At 44.1% G+C, this 18,681-nt stretch overlaps 1 protein-coding gene across 1 annotated transcript; it reads left to right on the top strand.

The window, feature by feature from the left end:
* Positions 1-2,251: 2,251 nt before the first annotated feature.
* LOC116366746 (uncharacterized) lies at positions 2,252-17,843 on the top strand (the record flags this gene model as incomplete). Its single annotated transcript, XM_031818721.1, has 10 exons — positions 2,252-2,550; positions 13,401-13,514; positions 13,598-13,831; positions 13,952-14,094; positions 14,219-14,319; positions 14,504-14,509; positions 14,989-15,630; positions 15,751-15,842; positions 17,480-17,497; positions 17,781-17,843. Coding segments are annotated over exons 1-10 (1,633 nt in total), but the record flags the coding sequence as incomplete, so codon positions are not given.
* Between the last annotated feature and the right edge of the window lie 838 nt (positions 17,844-18,681).

Below are 18,681 nucleotides of genomic sequence, written 5' to 3' on the forward strand. Positions count from 1 at the left end.
TATAAACAGACAGGACATGTTACTGTATAACCAGCCAGGACATGTTACTGTATAACCAGCCAGGACATGTTACTGTACAACCAGCTTTGGACTCAGACACCCGGTACTGGGGGCTTCCTCTGGGTGAACGTTTAGTTTTTTACCCTAGCACTACACAGCTGATTCTAATCATCAAAGCTTTATTTGAATCAGCTGTGTAGTTCTAGGGCAAGAACCAAAACGTTCGCCAAGGGGGGCACCCGGACCGAGTTTGAGAAACTCTGCTTTAAGACACTGTAGCTAGAATCAGAAAAAATTGTTTACAATTTGTGAGTCCATCTATACCAATCCAGATATGACCAATAAGGTTTGACAGAAGTGAGATGGAGGAGAGGATTGTGGATATCTACAACAGTGCAGACACACTGGGGGGAACAGGGAGATCAGCACCATGACACATCTACAGAAAGGCCAGCTACATCCAGTTAAAAACATCTTTACAGAGGAAAGAGACCAACTACAGACAAGCTAGAACAACCTGACTGAAGTGAGAGATTAGCCACAGACCAGTTACAACAACCTGCCTGAGGAGAGAGACCAGCTACAGACCAGTTACAACAACTTAACTGAAGAGTGATACAAGCTACAGATAAGTTATAACACCATGACTAATGAGAGAGACCACCTACAGACAAGCTACAACAAGTTGACTAAAGAGAGGCCAGCTACAGAGGAAGAGAGATGGTTTTGAAGGTTTTCTTACTGCAGTTAAACGGAGGCTCGGCCCAGAAAGACAATTTTCCAAACACGGCCACACTGAGAATCCAAATGAGAAAATTCCAAATAAGACACTTAAGTCATCACATTTTTGCACAAAACATCCATTGAATTATTGAAATATTTGTTGTTGAGGCTGATTTTTTAAAAACATTTTATATTCATCCAATGTCTGGCATGTTTTTGGATGACTTAATGACAATGTTGCTGCTAACACTATTCCCTGTGCACTTAGTGTTACTGCACATGTGATGTTGGCTGTGTAAACCGGATGCACCCGGGATATAGACGTCCATGAATCTGATTATGCGAACATGATTACCTTGACAACAACGGGCGGACATCTTGGATGCAGTCTCCAGCTGTTATTGTACCTCAGTGGTCTCCTCCGACATACCATTAGCATGGAGCTCCTCAAACTTGCAGCTCTCTGCCAACTTCTACAGAGGTGGGCCCCAGGGCCAAGAATGTGACCTGGGTGGTCTACAGTGCCACCTGTGGTTCAAAGAAGGCAGAGCCGTTGGTAGTGGACAGTGCAGACAACGTGCGAGTGGTTGTGAGCTCTACATCCCAGGGCCGGTTTCCCAAAAGCATCTTAAGTCGAAGTCCATCATTATTACCACAGGATCCTATTGTAGTTAGGACTACATCCACCCAGGTCTCTGTCACCAACAGTACAGCTGTGCCTGTAGTTAGTACTACATCCACCCAGGTCTCTGTCACCAACACTACAGCTGTACCTGTAGTTAGTACTACATCCTCCCAGGTCTCTGTCACCAACACTACAGATGTAGGTGTAGTTAGTACTACATCCACCCAAGTCTCTGTCACCAACACTACAGATGTTGTTGTAGTTAGTACTACAACCACCCAGGTCTCTGTCACCAACACTACAGATGTACCTGTAGTTAGTACTACAACCACCCAGGTCTCTGTCACCAACACTACAGTTGTACCATACATCACATATAGAGTCATATCATGGAGTATATTATCACTTCAGTTTGATCGGTTTGCATTTCTGAACTTTAAATATGATTAATCATTAGTTATTCTAGAGACATGAGGGGAGCCATATCTGTAGGTGGAATGTATATGGAGGATGCAATTAAGCTTGGAATGAACTGAGTGCAGGGAAAACAATCACATGTTGGCAGGCACTGATAAGGGTGGAGAGCTGTGGATTTGTGAGGAAGGGGGTTGAGGTCAGGTCAGATCACCTTAAGGCAGAAGGAACAGTTTATTGCCTGTATCACTTCACTTCCTGCCTAGCAATAAAGATGTGAAGTTAGAGAGAAGGAGGAGACTCCAACCAAATTGGGGTATGTATATTACCACTGGTGGAAATATGTCTTTGTCTGTAAAGTTGGTCGAAGCTTTCATTGTGTCCGTTGAGGTCTTACTCTGATATTTAGAACCTAACAAGTTTAATCATAATATCACATGATGAGCACTATGGGAAACATGTTTAGATTACAAACTAAGGCTGTTGGAAGCGTGGTGTTGATTTGACAGTTTCCCCTCCACTGTGGTTGACTGTTAAAAACATTGTGTCACTACAGTGAGTCACACAGATGCAAGACAGTGCAGGGAGAAGACACAGCTACAGACGTACAATAGAGTTGAGGTTAGAAATAGAAGTTATTGTATTTGACCACAAGTGTGTTAAGATGTCAGAGGGAGTCTATGAAAACGATGAGCCTGAAGCAATGAAGAACACAGACATTGATGGCCAATTATATGGCAACGTAGGAGCCTTCAAGCCCAGTACAAGAGATGGAGTTGTTGCTTCAGGTAAGATTGCACGAACACACACACACACACACACACACACACACACACACACACACACACACACACACACACACACACACACACACACACACACACACACACACACACACACACACACACACACACACACACACACACAGCATGTCTCATATATGTTGACAGAGTCTTATAACTCAGAGAAGAGATCCTTCCTAGTTGCTGCAGTATGTCCATAGACAGTATACCAAGCCCACCCACTGGGGAGCCAGGCTCAGCCACAAAAGGGTTTTTATTACAGACAGAAATACTGTCTGTAATAAAGGCAACTTATGGTAGAGAAATTAACATTCAATTCTCTGGCAACAGCTCTGGTGGACATTCCTGAATTTAGCATGCCAATTGCATGCTCTCTCAAAACTATCTTTTACCGCCCCCAGCACGAGGTGCACCTGTGTAATGATCATGCTATTTAATCAACTTCTTGATATGCCACACCTGAAAGGTGGATGGATTATCTTTGCAATTCTGACTAACAGGGATGTAAACAAAATTTGACAGAAATAAGCTTTTTGTGCGTATGGATCATTTATGGGATTTTTTATTTAACCTCATGAAACTTGGGACCAACACTTTACATGTTTTACCTTTTATATTTATGTTCAGTGTAGATATAGTTCTTATAATTCAGCTTCAGTAGTTCTTATTTGTTGTCTTAAAAAACTCTGCAGAGAGACACCAGCTACAGACCAGATACAACAACCTGACTAAAGAGAGAGACCAGCTAGAGATCAGATACAACAACCTGACTAAAGAGAGAGACCAGTTACAGACCAGATACAACAACCTGACAAAAGAGAGAGACCAGTTACAGACCAGATACAACAACCTGACTAAAGAGAGACCAGCTAGAGATCAGACACAACAACTTGACTAAAAGAGTGACCAGCTACATACCAGATACAACAACCTGACTAAAGAGAGAGACCAGCTAGAGATCAGATACAACAACCTGACTAAAGAGTGACCAGCTACAGACCAGATACAACAACCTGACTAAAGAGAGAGACCAGCTACAGACCAGATACAACAACCTGACTAAAGAGAGAGACCAGTTACAGACCAGATACAACAACCTGACTAAAGAGAGAGACCAGCTAGAGATCAGATACAACAACCTGACTAAAGAGTGACCAGCTACAGACCAGATACAACAACCTGACTAAAGAGAGAGACCAGCTACAGACCAGATACAACAACCTGACTAAAGAGAGAGACCAGTTACAGACCCGATACAACAACCTGACTAAAGAGAGAGACCAGCTACAGACCAGATACAACAGCCTGACTAAAGAGAGAGACCAGTTACAGACTGAGAGAGACATTATTAGCGGTAAACCTACAGTAATACATTTATCTCATACACTCTATAGTGTGTCTTTATTATTTCGTTAAATGTTCATTATGATAAGTTGACTTAAATGTATGTTAATCATATTGTAGAACAAACTAGTCCTAAAGGCTAGCAGAAGTTGGAGTCCAGTTGGTACTTCCTGTCTACTGGGACTAAAACCTTGATGGAGAGCAGAGATCCCAGTACTAGAGTGAGGAGCAGATCTGGTGATCATAAGAGAGAGATGTTCATCACTGATTGTCTAGTATAGCATTCATGATTGGTACCATTGATTGGACAGTCTAATTGGTTTATGCTGAGCTGATATGGTAGTTCTATATCTGTTGTATTTCAGTTATGCTGTTCATTGAGACAAGAATAAGCTTCAATTAGCTTTTTTTCACAGAACATTTGTCGAACGAGGATTGCTGAAAGTCTTTCTACAATATCCCTACCTCCACCAGAGCAGCTCTTGGCTCATGTGTTTAAACCAACAATCCCATGGGACACATGGAAGTTGTAGTTTGAGACGTACACGACTGTTCAAAAGTTTGGGGTCACTTAGAAATGTCCATGTTTTTAAAAGAAAAGCAAATGTTTTGTCCATTAAAAAAACATCACATTTATCAGAAATGCCATCTAGATATTGTTAATGTTTTAAGTAACTATTGTAGCTGGAAACGGCTGATTTTTTATGGAATATCTACGTAGTAGTACAGAGGCCCATTATCAGCAAACCACTCCTGTGTTCCAATGACACGTTGTGTTAGCTAATCCAAGTTTATCATTTTAAAGGGCTAATTGATCATTACAAAACCCTTTTGCAATTATGCTAGCACAGCTGAAAACTGTTGTCCTGATTAAAGAAACAATAAAACATGCCTTCTTTAGTCTAGTTGAGTATCTGGAGCATCAGCAGTTGTGGGTTTGATTACAGGCTCAAAATGTCCAGAAACAAAGACTTTCTTCTGAAACGAGTCAGTCTATTCTTGTGCTGAGAAATGACGGCTATTCCATGCGAGAAATTGCCAAAAAAACGGAAGATCTCTTACAATGCTGTGTACTACTCCCTTCACAGAACAGCGCAAACTGGCACTAACCAGAATAGATAGAGGAGTGGGAGGCCCCGGTGCACAACTGCGCAAGAGGACAAGTACATTAGAGTGTCTAGTTTGAGAAACAGATGCATCACATGTCCTCAACTGGCAGCTTCATTAAACAGTACCTGCAAAACACCACAGTGAAGAAGCGACTCCGGGATGCTGGCATTGTAAAAAACAAGGACATTTCTAAGTGACCCCAAACTTTTGAATGGTAGTGTACATGCTAGCTACCGGACTCGATGTGGTTAGCCGTGAGAGGAAAAGGGCCATTCTTTTCCACTGTCTTGGCGCCGAGGGCCTTCGCAATTTCCAAATGCTCAGGGAAGCAAACACATAAACTCAGCAAAAAATAAATGTGTCTTTTTCAGGAACCTGTCTTTCAAAGATCATTTGTAAAAATCCAAATAACTTCACAGATCTTCATTGTAAAGGGTTTAAATACTGCTTCCCATGCTTGTTCAAAGAACCATAAACAATTAATGAACATGCACCTTGTGGAATGGTCATTAAGACACAGCTTAACGACCACAGCTTACAGATGGTAGGCAATTAAGGTCACAGTTATGAAAACTTAGGACACTTAAGAGGCCTTTCTACTCACTCTGAAAAACACCAAAAGAAAGATGCCCAGGGTCCCTGCTCATCGGCGTGAATGTGCCTTAGGCATGCTGCAAGGAGGCATGATGACTGCAGATGTGGCCAGGGCAATAAATTGCCATGTCCGTACTGTAAGACGCCTAAGACAGAGCTACAGGGAGACAGCACGGATAGCTGATCATCCTCGCAGTGGCAGACCACGTGTAACAACACCTGCACAGGATCGGTACATCTGAACATCACACCTGTGGGACAAGTACAGGATGGCAGCAACAACTGCCCGAGTTACACCAGGAATGCACAATTCCTCCATCAGGGCTCAGACTGTCCGCAATAGGCTGGGAGAGGCTGGACTGAGGGCTTGTAGGCCTGTTGTAAGGCAGGTTCTCACCAGACATTACTGGCAACAACATCGCCTATGGGCACAACCCCACCGTTGTGGGACCAGACATGACTGGCAAAAGTGCTCTTTACTGACGAGTCGCGGTTTTGTCTCACCAGGTGTGATGGCCAGATTCGCATTTATTGTCGAAGGAATGAGCGTTACACCGAGGCCTGTACTCTGGAGCGGGATCGATTTGGAGGTGGAGAGTCCGTCATGGTCTGGGGTGGTGTGTCACAGCATCATTGGACTTAGCTTGTCGTCATTGCAGGCAATCCCAACGCTGTGCTTTAGAGGGAAGACATCCTCCTCCCTCATGTGGTACCCTTCCTGCAGGCTCATCCTGTCATGACCCTCCAGCATAACAATGCCACCAGCCATACTGCTCATTCTGTGCATGATTTCCTGCAAGACAGGAATGTCAGTGTTCTGCCATTTCCAGCGAAGAGCCCGTATCTCAATCGCATTGAACATGTCTGGGACCTGTTGGATCAGAGGGTGAGGGCTAGGGCCATTACCCCCAGAAATGTCCGGGAACTTGCAGGTGCCTTGGTGGAAGAGTGTGGTAACATCTCACAGCAAGTACTGGCAAATCTGGTGCAGTTCACGAGGACGAGATGCACTGCAGTAGTTAGTGCAGCTGGTGGCCACACCAGATACTGACTGTTTTGATTTTGATTGTGACCCCCACCCCCCCTTTTTTCAGGGACACATTCAATTTCTGTTAGTCACATGTCTGTGGATCTTGTTCAGTTTATGTCTCAGTTGTTGAATCTTGTTATGTTCATACAAATATTTACACATGTTAAGTTTGCTGAAAATAAAAGCAGTTGACAGTGAGAGGACATTTCTTTTTTTGCTGAGTTTATGATACACCTTTTAAACTTTTGCATGGACATTTCGCGAAGAAACAGAGTGGGCTTCTGAAGAGGCTACAGTTTTGGCAGCGTGCACAGAGAGTGGGTGAGTCAGTGACACAGTACGTCATAGAGAGTGGGTGAGTCAGTGACACAGTACGTCACAGAGAGTGGGTGAGTCAGTGACACAGTACGTCACAGAGAGTGGGTGAGTCAGTGACACAGTACGTCACAGAGAGTGGGTGAGTCAGTGAAACAGTACGTCACAGAGAGTGGGTGAGTCAGTGACACAGTACGTCACAGAGAGTGGGTGAGTCAGTGAAACAGTACGTCACAGAGAGTGGGTGAGTCAGTGACACAGTACGTCACAGAGAGTGGGTGAGTCAGTGAAACAATAGATCACAGAGAGTGGGTGAGTCAGTGACACAGTACGTCACAGAGAGTGCGTGAGTCAGTGAAACAGTACGCCACAGAGAGTGGGTGAGTCAGTGAAACAGTACGTCACAGAGAGTGGGTGAGTCAGTGACACAGTACATCACAGAGAGTGGGTGAGTCAGTGAAACAGTACGTCACAGAGAGTGGGTGAGTCAGTGACACAGTACGTCACAGAGAGTGGGTGAGTCAGTGAAACAGTACGTCACAGAGAGTGGGTGAGTCAGTGACACAGTACGTCACAGAGAGTGGGTGAGTCAGTGAAATGGTACGTCACAGAGAGTGGGTGAGTCAGTGAAACAGTACGTCACAGAGAGTGGGTGAGTCAGTGACACGGTACGTCACAGAGAGTGGGTGAGTCAGTGACACAATACGTCACAGAGAGTGGGTGAGTCAGTGACACAGTACGTCACAGAGAGTGGGTGAGTCAGTGAAACAGTACGTCAGTGATCATAAAGGACTAGCGGTCATGTCAGTGTGGTTATCTTAGAGATTAAATTATCAGGGACCAGTTAATTGAAAGAACCTCCTCACTCAGATCCCTTTCCACATCACACGGCAGGGCACTAATATCTTAGGTCTATACATGTTCACCAGCCTGGGGTTCTCTCTGTTGGACAACATTGTCTCAACAATCCTGCACGTCACCTCCACGTTGCAAGAGCAATGGCCCACCCTCTTCAACGGCGTATTTGCCATGAGAGTGTTCACACATAAGCCCCTCCTCGACCCTATGATGACTCCTGTCATTCCAGTCATGGAAGTCGTCCATCGTGTCCCAGAACCGACATCTGCTTCGCATCTTGCCTCATTTCTGGGAATGGTGGGTTACAACATGCTCTTTCTGCCCCAGTATTCAGCCATCACTTCCCCTCTGCATCAGCTGTTGAAGAAGGAGGTGTACTTGTCCTGGACACCCACTTTAACCTCACCAGCCCAACTCTGGTCACCTGTGACACATCACTCACAGCAGTGGGAGTGGTCCTCTCTCAAATTCAGGACCTTGGTGGTCAGTTGTCATGGTCACAGTCTCTCAGGTTGTGTGACTAGTAATGATGTCACTAGATGAGTTCCAGACATTTCTCAGTAACAGGTTTTATAAAAAAGGTTGTGGCAGATTCATGCATCATAATTTCTATAGAATGAACTATAAAATCTTAATAATTTTCTGGTATTTTTCCCACACTAATGTTTGAGTCCCTCTTGAATGTATCACTAGCCACTTTAAACAATGCCACTTTATATAATGTTTTCATACCCTACATTACTCATCTCAGATGTATATGCTGTACTCTATACCATCTACTGCATCTTGCCAACTTGATGTAAAGTATGTTTTTATTAATTTTTATGTACATATTCGTATTCATTGCTTTACACTTGTGTTTATATGGTAGTTGTTGTGAAATTGTTAGGTTATATTACTTGTTAGATATTACTGCATGGTCAGAAGTAGAAGCACAAACATTTCGCTACACTCGCATTAACATCTGCTAACCATGTGTATGTGACAAATACATTTGATTGGATTTTGATTTGAAGGTGTGACACAGTCATCATCAGGCTGAGTTTAGCGTAAACCACAACCAACACAAACAACCTGACAAAGATAAATGTAATTCAGTTTCCCAGATGTAACTATGCAGGTGTCATCATTACTGTATAAGGTATTCATTATAATTTGCATCTATTAAATATATTGTGTCAAAGCAACCTAGGATATAGACAGTAGATACTATAAGAGTAAGCCTGTGGATAGACAGTAGATGATATGACATTTAACCTGTGGATGGACAGTAGATGTTATGACAGTTCATCTGTGGATAGACAGTAGATGTTATGACAGTTAACCTGTGGATGGACAGTAGATGTTATGACAGTTCATCTGTGGATAGACAGTAGATGTTATGACAGTTAACCTGTGGATGGACAGTAGATGTTATGACAGTTCATCTGTGGATATACAGTAGATGTTATGACAGTTAACCTGTGGATATACAGTAGGTTTTTTGACAGTTCATTGCCACCCTATGACCTCTGTTGTCTCTGCTAGTTGACATGATGGCTGCTGAAAGCTTCCTTCATTACCAAGTCCCGCCCTCTCTCTCCTTCAACCCCACTCATGACATTGGCCACGTTCCAGTTTGATTACATTGAAGTCACCTGCCAGATCTCACCATGCCTGGATTGGTGTTTAACACATGAGATGATCACATCATGTTGTACAGTAACCTTATTTGTTGACGCGTGCAACTCAACTGCAATATAGTTGGCCTGGAACAAGACAGCTCATTCCTCATTGTGGTTGATAGATTGAGTTCTGACCTCACAGATACAGGAAGCTACTAACCCTGCTACTGCTCTCCCTCCCTCCCTCCGATCTCACTCTGACAGCCACAGTTTCCTCTTTTCTCTCTGGTTAGCCAGCCTACTTGTAACTCTTTAGGCTCAAATTTTTTTCAAAGCCATGAGTAAGTGTTACTTCTCTGTAAAATGATGTCTAATGATTCATTTGAAAGTCAACAATAGGTTTGGCTATATGTGCACGCACAGTGGCTTGCAAAAGTTTTCACCCCGCTTTGTATTTGAGCTATTTTTATTGCCTTACAACCTGAAATTAAAATAGATTTTTTGGGGGGGGTTGCATCATTTGATTTACACAACATGCCTACCATTTTTAAGATGCAAAATATTTTATTATTGTAAAACAAACAAGAAATAAGACAAAAAAAACGGAAAACTTGAGCATGCATAACTATTCACCCCCCAAAGTCAATACTTTGTAGAGCCACCTTTTGCAGCAATTACAGCTGCAAGTGTCTTGGGGTATGTCTCTATAAGCTTGGCATATCTAGCCACTGGGATTTTTGCCCATTCTTCAAGGCAAAACTGCTCCAGCTCCTTCAAGTTGGATGGATTCCCCTGGTGTACAGCAATCTTTAAGTCATACCACAGATTCTCAATTGGATTGAGGTCTGGGCTTTGACTAGGCCATTCCAAGACAGTTAAACGTTTCCCCTTAAACCATTCGACTGTTGCTTTAGCAGTATGCTTAGGGTCAATGTCCTGCTGGAAGGTGAACCTCTGTCCCAGTCTCAAATCTCTGGAAGACTGAAACAGGTTTCCCTCATGAATTTCCCTGCATTTAGCACCATCCATCATTCCTTCAATTCTGACAAGTTTCCCAGTCCCTGCCAAAGAAAAACATCCCCACAACATGATGCTGCCACCACCATGCTTCTCGGGGTGATGAGAGGTGTTGGGTTTGTGCCAGACATAGCGTTTTCCTTGATGGCCAAAAAGCTCAATTTTTGTCTCATCTGACCAGAGTATCCATATGTTTGGGGAGTCTCCTACATGCCTTTGGCGAACACCAAACGTGTTTGCTTATTTTTTTCTTTAAGCATTTTTTTCTGGCCACTCTTCCATAAAGCTCAGCTATGTGGAGTGTACGGCTTCTTATTTATTTATTTTATCCCCAATTTCGTGGTGTCCAATTGTTGTAGTAGCTACTATCTTGTCTCATCGCTACAACTCCCGTACGGGCTTCGGTATAGACGAAGGTTGAAAGTCATGCGTCCTCCAATACACAACCCAACCTAGCCACACTGCTTCTTAACACAGCGCGAATCCAACCCGGAAGCCAGCCGCACCAATATGTCGGAGGAAACACCGTGCACCTGGCAACATTGGTTAGCGCACACTGCACCCGGCCCTCCACAGTAGTCGCTGGTGCGCGATGAGACAAGGACATCCCTACCGACCAAGCCCTCCCTAACCCGGGCTGGTGGGAGTCATATCATGTATTATATTATCAAACTAAGGCTAGTGGGAGTCATATCATGTATTATATTATCAAACTACGACTGGTGGGAGTCATATCATGTATTATATTATCAAACTACGACTGGTGGGAGTCATATCATGTATTATATTATCAAACTACGACTGGTGGGAGTCATATCATGTATTATATTATCACACTAAGACTGGTGATAGTCATATCATGTATTATATTATCAAACTAAGACTGGTGGGAGTCATATCATATATTATATTATCAAACTACGACTGGTGGGAGTCATATCATGTATTATATTATCAAACTACGACTGGTGGGAGTCATATCATGTATTATATTATCAAACTACGACTGGTGGGAGTCATATCATGTATTATATTATCAAACTACGACTGGTGGGAGTCATATCATGTATTATATTATCAAACTACGACTGGTGGGAGTCATATCATGTATTATATTATCAAACTACGACTGGTGGGAGTCATATCATGTATTATATTATCAAACTACGACTGGTGGGAGTCATATCATGTATTATATTATCAAACTACGACTGGTGGGAGTCATATCATGTATTATATTGTCACACTAAGACTGGTGATAGTCATATCATGTATTATATTATCAAACTAAGACTGGTGGGAGTCATATCATGTATTATATTGTCAAACTAAGGCTGGTGGGAGTCATATCATGTATTATATTATCACACTAAGACTGGTGGGAGTCATATCATGTATTATATTATCACACTAAGACTGGTGGGAGTCATATCATGTATTATATTATCACACTAAGACTGGTGGGAGTCATATCATGTATTATATTATCACACTAAGACTGGTGGGAGTCATATCATGTATTATATTATCACACTAAGACTGGTGGGAGTCATATCATGTATTATATTGTCACACTAAGACTGGTGATAGTCATATCATGTATTATATTATCAAACTAAGACTGGTGGGAGTCATATCATGTATTATATTGTCAAACTAAGGCTGGTGGGAGTCATATCATGTATTATATTGTCAAACTAAGGCTGGTGGGAGTCATATCATATATTATGTTATCAGACTAAGGCAGGTGGCCACACAAACAATTTAGCTTATGTTAACGTGATGAGGTTGGCCGTTGCCCCATGCCACAATGCTTCAAAAGTCAACTGAGTTTAAAAACAGAATACAATGTGTCTTCCACATGAAGGTACCTTACTTCACAAGGGAATGTTTTTGAAAGTACGTACTTGTGCAAATTGATAGATAAAATGCTAAATACTACATCTCCTAAACAAAAGGTTGTTCTTTTAAGACTAGAGGTTAAATGTTCAGAAGAGTTTGAGGCTTTGTATTTTAGGATGTTTACTAACTGCAGAAACATACATTATCATGTTCATAAAGTCCTATATGTAACTTCCCTCCCCAGTCTGTATTTCCTGGTCTCAGAGCATTTCCTATTATTCTGTACGTAAATCCGAGACACTCCATTTAGTATGATATGTTACCTTTCAGATGATATGTATCAATTTGTGGATCATCCATATTGTATGATTTGTTGCGAATTTGCAAAACGTACAATATATTATGAATTTGCTAAACATATGATATGTTATGAATTCTACTAACATTAGCTAGCTGGCTAACATTAGCAAGGTGAGGGGTTAACTGTAACTGGCCACTATATTTCCTGTTGCTGTGAGAAGCTGTATATTTAACAACAAGTCCCCCTCAACAGGAAGAGAGATGGGGTGAGATCCCACCACTTTAAATACAGCTATTCTTCCTCCATTTACAGATGAAACAATAGAGATGCTTCATACTTTGGGATCATATGGGGCGAATCCTATCTTCCACTTCAGTCAAATTTAGACATTGTCCTTCAATGATGTCAATTTGGAGACAAAATAAAACTGAAGTGACCCTTTATCTACTTCCCCAGAGACAGACGAGCTTGTAGATGACATTTTTATGACTGTATCCCGTATGAAGGAAGTTAGCGGTAGTTTTGCAATGACTGGAGCAGAGCTAGATCTGCTAGCAGATACCGAGGAAATCAGCTCCTATTGATTTTAATTTTGGAAATCTGTTCCCAAGTATAATAGAGAGACACACTAACGTAAGAAAGGTTTGAAATTATTACGTTTTAGTCACATTTTATATTTATTTGGGCTTTTGTGGTCAATTTGCTAATTATGTTCCTGCCCCTGATCATTCGCTCAAGACAAAACCTTGGAATCTACCAGATGATCCCTGCACCCGATGGTTCATGTTCGATTGTGTCTCATTGATGATTCTATGTACAGTACCTGTGTCCACAGAACCTGATAACTCAGGGAAGAGATCCTCCAGAGTTGCTGCAGTGTGTCTGGGGCTGCTGTGTGTTCTACTTGCTGGGATCATAGGCCTGTCTGTCTACTGTAAATCTGAAGTTATAATTCCTACAATTCACCACCAGTTCTGTGACTATCTCTTTTAAATATTATTGTTGTTGTTGTAACAGATTATGGGATTTATAAGGGTTTCTTAGCCTATACAACCAACTCATCTGCAGAGAGAGACCAGCTACAGACCAGCTACAACAACCTGACTACTGAGAGAGGCCAGCTACAGACCAGCTACAACAACCTGACTACTGAGAGAGACCAGCTACAGACCAGTTACAACAACCTGGCTAAACAGATAGAACAGCTACAGACTGAGAGAGATTTTCTTAGGGGGTGGCTTACCAAGTGCAGTGAGTAAACCTACAGTAATAAATTATAATTAATCCCACAAACATGATTATGAGTCTGTATTCTTATATTAAGTGTACATTGTGATAAGTTGAAGGAAATTCATGTCAATCATCTTGTAGAACAAACCTGTCCTGCTGGCTGGCAGAAGTTTGAATCCAGCTGGTACTTCCTGTCTACTGAGACTAAAACCTGGAAGGAGAGCAGAGAGGATTGTCTGGAGAGAGGAGCAGACCTGGTGATCATAAACAGTGATAAGGAACAGGTGAGAGAGAGAGAGCGAGAGAGAGAGAGCGAGCGAGAGCGAGAGCGAGAGCGAGAGCGAAAATATAATGTTGTGCAGGGGGTAAAAGATAAAACATATAATTATATATATTTTTCAACAACAGAAATTTCTCTTCGACCTCAAGAGGAGAGTCTGGATTGGTCTGACCGATTCGGTTAATGAGGGGACCTGGAAATGGGTGGACGGCACCCCACTGACCACAGGGTGAGAGATGATAAATAATCTGTCAATAAGGCTCCATTAAACTTTTTTCAATACAGGTCATTGATGATACCAGTCAACACAATTAACTATGAAAAATGTATACGTAATATTTCCAATTGTGATGTTCTAACTGTGACGTCTAACTGGTATTAACTATGATATCTGACTGTTGTTAACCCTGTAGGTACTGGTATTAACCACGATATATGACTGTTATTAACCCTGTAGGTACTGGTATTAACCATGACATCTGACTGTTTTTAACCCTGTAGGTACTGGTATTAACCATGATATCTGACTGTTTTTAACCCTATAGCTGTCACGACTTTCGCCGAAGTCGGGTCTTCTCCTTGTTCGGGCAACTCTCGGTGGTCGGCGTCGCCGGTTTTCTAGCCATCGTCTATCCACTTTTCATTTTCCATTTGTTTTGTCTTGTTTTTCCACACACCTGGTTTCAATTCCCTCATTTACTTGTTTTGTATTTAACCTTCTGTTCCCCCCATGTCTTTGTGTGGAAATGTTTATTGTAGTGCTTGTGCACATTCCCCGTGAGTGCACGACGGGTTATTTTGTGCCCATTTATCTTGTTGTTCTGGATGCTGTTGGTTTTGCGTAATAAATCTCTGGTTAATACCCAGTTCTTCTCTCCTGCGCCTGACTTCTCTGCAGCCAATTACGCACTCTGCTACAGAAACCCATACCACAACATATGGAGTCAGCAGAAGCAGGTGCCCCTGGAAAAGGGGTGAAGGAGCGCGCCCAGGAGCATGTGGCGATGCTCCACCATCTCGGCGCCCGCCATGGACCACGTTGTCCAAAACATGGACCCTGGGAGAGACAGGGAGTTCCTCCAGCACCTCAACCGGGGTCTCCACTACTCGCCCCCACTTCACCCGGTCCCAGTGGGATTCGTCTCGACCTTCCCCGGGAGTACGATGGGACGGCTGCATGCTGCCAGGGTTTCGACCTGTATATGGCAACCGACCACCCGGCTCCTTCAGGCAGTGAGAAGGTGTCCGCCCTCGTCTCGTGCCTCTCTGGGAAAGCCTTCAAGTGGGCCAATGCCATGTGCGGAGAAAGAGATGCGGCAGTGGCCCATTTCGAGGATTTCACCTGCCGCTTCCGGGCAGTCTTCGACCACCCACCCAAGGGTAGAGCGGCGGGTGAATGTCTCTTCCATCTGAGGCAGGGGACGAGGAGCGCCCAGGAGTTCGCCATGGATTTTCGGACCCTGGCTGCCGGCTCTGGTTGGAACGATAGGGCCCTCATCGACCTCTATCGCTGCAGTTTGCGCAAGGATGTCCGTCGGGAGTTGGCCTGCAGGGACACCACCCTCACCTTCGGCCAGCTGGTGGACCTGTCCAATAGGCTGGATAATCTGCTGGCTACCCGTGGACGTCCAGATCGGGTTCTGTTGGTTCCATCCCTCAGCACCGCCGCTCCGGTGCCCATGAAACTGGGGGGTCCTGTACGCAGGGAGACTGGAGGAGGTTCCGTCTCGTGCACCAGCTGTGGCCGCAGAGGTCACACTGCCGGTTGATGCCGGGTTGGTTCCTCTGGGGATCGAGGCAGAAGGAAGGGCATTCTGGCGTCATCCCAGGTGAGCCATTCTCACCCAGAGCCCTCTGTTGCACACATGTTTTTGTATGTTACTTTTCCTGAGTTTTCCCCGCATTCCCAGCATAAGGCGCTCGTCGATTCAGGCACGGCTGTGAATTTTATAGACAGATCGTTCGCCCTTAGTTTAGGGATCCCCATTGTTCCCGTGGCTGTTCCCTTCCCCGTTCACGCCTTAGACAGTCGACCATTAGTGTCCGGGTTGATTAGGGATGTCACCGCTCCTCTCGGTGTGGTGACGCAGGGGGGTCACAAGGAGAGAATCTGTCTCTTCCTTAATGACTTTCCTGTGTTTCCCGTGGTGCTAGGCCTACCCTGGTTAGCTTGTCATGACCCCACTGTTTCTTGGCAACGGAGGGCTCTCACGGTTGGTTGCGAGAGTGCTCGGGGAGGTGTTTAGAGGTTTACGTTGGTGCTACTATGGTGGAAAGTCCAGACCAGGTCTCCACCGTGCGCATACCCCCTGAATATGCCGATTTGGCTCTCGCCTCCTCCAAAAAGAAGGCGACTCAATTACCACCCCATCGACGGTGCGATTGTGACCAGACTGCTGACAGGCTCTTCAGGTCGAATGTTGAGCAAAACACACCTACACAACATCTCTCTTCTCTCTCTCCCAACTTCTCCATCGCCTCCCTGACGGTCTCTGGCTCGTCAGGGCAAGTGCGAGGAGCTGGCAGCCATTTTTCCCACCTGTGTTTGTGGGATATTGTTTGTGTATGTTCTTGTTGCACCATGTAGTCATGTTTTTTTGCTTGTTTTTTGTTTGTTGAAGAAGTTTCACTTTAAATAAATATGTGGAACTCAACACACGCTGCGCCTTGGTCCGTCTCTTACAACAACCGTGACATGTACCTCCAGAATATCACGGTCTCACTCCTCTATTCAGCAAGCACCACACCCCATCTCTGACGCCTCATCAGCCTTACGACTGTGCTATCGTGCTTCAGCCTGGAGCTCCTCTTCCTAGTAGCAGGTTGTATAATCTCTCTTGCCCCGAGCAAGAAGCCATGGAGGAATACATCCAGGACTCCCTGGCTGTCGGACATGTCAGGCCTTCTTCCTCTACGGTGGGAGCTCTATTTTTCTTTGTTAAGAAAAAGAATGGATCACTGAGGCCATGCATAGACTTCCGTGGGTTGAATAGTATTACTGTCAGGAATAAGTATCCCTTGCCACTCATCAGTTCTGCTTTTTCCACCCTCCATGGTGCCACAGTATTTACTAAACTGGACCTCCGGAATGCCTCCCACCTTTTCCGCATCAGAGAGGGTGACGAGTGGAAAACGTCATTCAACACACCACTTGGACATTTTGAGCACCTTGTTATGCCTTTTGGCCTCACTAACCCTCTGGCTGTTTTTTCAGGGCCTGGTGAATGATGTCCTGAGGGATGTCATTGGGCGTTTTGTTTTTGTCTATGTGGATTTTTTCGAAGGACATTGAGGCTCACAAGCAACACGTTCTCCAAAGGCTATTGGAGAATAAGCTATTTGCCAAGGCTGAGAAATGTGAGTTTCATGTTCCTCTGTGTCCTTCTTAGGTTACATTATTGCTCAAGGTCAGCTACGAATGGATCCTGCCAAGGTTAGGGCAGTCACGGAGTGGAGGGAGACTCCTCCAGGGAGACTGCGGATCTGCTGGTATCCCATGTTTTGCGACTGCATGGCATCCCTAGCGACATTGTTTCTGACAGAGGTCCCCAGTTCACTTCCCAGGTTTGGAGAGCCTTCTGTACAGTTCTATGCATTTAAGGTCAGCCTTTCATCTGGTTATCAGACCAGCAGTCTGACGGAGCGGGTCAACCAGGAGTTGGAAACTGCCATAACGCTGTGTTACGACAGCTAACCCTTCCTCCTGGAATGCCCAGGAATATGCCCACAACACCCTCATCAACGCCTCATCAGGTATGTCTCCTTTTGAGTGTGCTCTGAGTTGCCAACCTCCCTTGTTCCCAAATCAGGAGGTTTAAGTAGCGGAGCCCTCAGTCCAGGACCACATGCGCCGCTGTCATCGCACTTGGAGGAGGGCCCGGGCTGCCCTTCTTCGTGGCCTCGGCCAGGAACCAATCTAAGGCTACCCGTTGTCGTGCTGCAGCTCCAGTCTACACTCCAGGCCAAAGGCTATGGATTTTTCTTCAATGGGTCTTCTCTTTGTTTGGGCGGCGCTCGGCGGTCAGCGTTGCCGGTCTTCTAGCCATCGTCGATCCACTTTTCATTTCCATTTGTTTTGTCTTGTTTTTCCACACACCTGGTTTCAATTCTCTCATTTACTTGTTGTGTATTTAACCCCTCTGTTCCCCAAATGTCTTTCTGTGGGATTGTTTATTGTAGTAATTGTGCACGTTCCCCGTGAGAGCACGACGGGTTATTTTGTGCACATTTATCTTGTTCTTCTGGATGCCATTGGTTTTGCTTAATAAATCTCCGGTTATACCCAGTTTTGCTTCCTGCGCCTGACTTCTCTGCCGCCAATTACGCACTCCGCTACAGTAGCTACTGGTATTAACCATGATATCTGACTGTTATTAACCCTGTAGGTACTGGTATTAACCATAGTATCTGACTGTTATTAACCCTGTAGGTACTGGTATTAACCATGATATCTGACTGTTTTTAACCCTGTAGGTACTGGTATTAACCATGATATCTGACTGTTTTTAACCCTGTAGGTACTGGTATTAACCCATGATATCTGACTGTTGTTAACCCTGTAGGTACTGGTATTAACCATGATATCTGACTG

This window comes from Oncorhynchus kisutch, unplaced genomic scaffold (assembly GCF_002021735.2).
Source record: "Oncorhynchus kisutch isolate 150728-3 unplaced genomic scaffold, Okis_V2 scaffold1571, whole genome shotgun sequence".
In the NCBI taxonomy this organism is placed as follows: domain Eukaryota; kingdom Metazoa; phylum Chordata; class Actinopteri; order Salmoniformes; family Salmonidae; genus Oncorhynchus; species Oncorhynchus kisutch.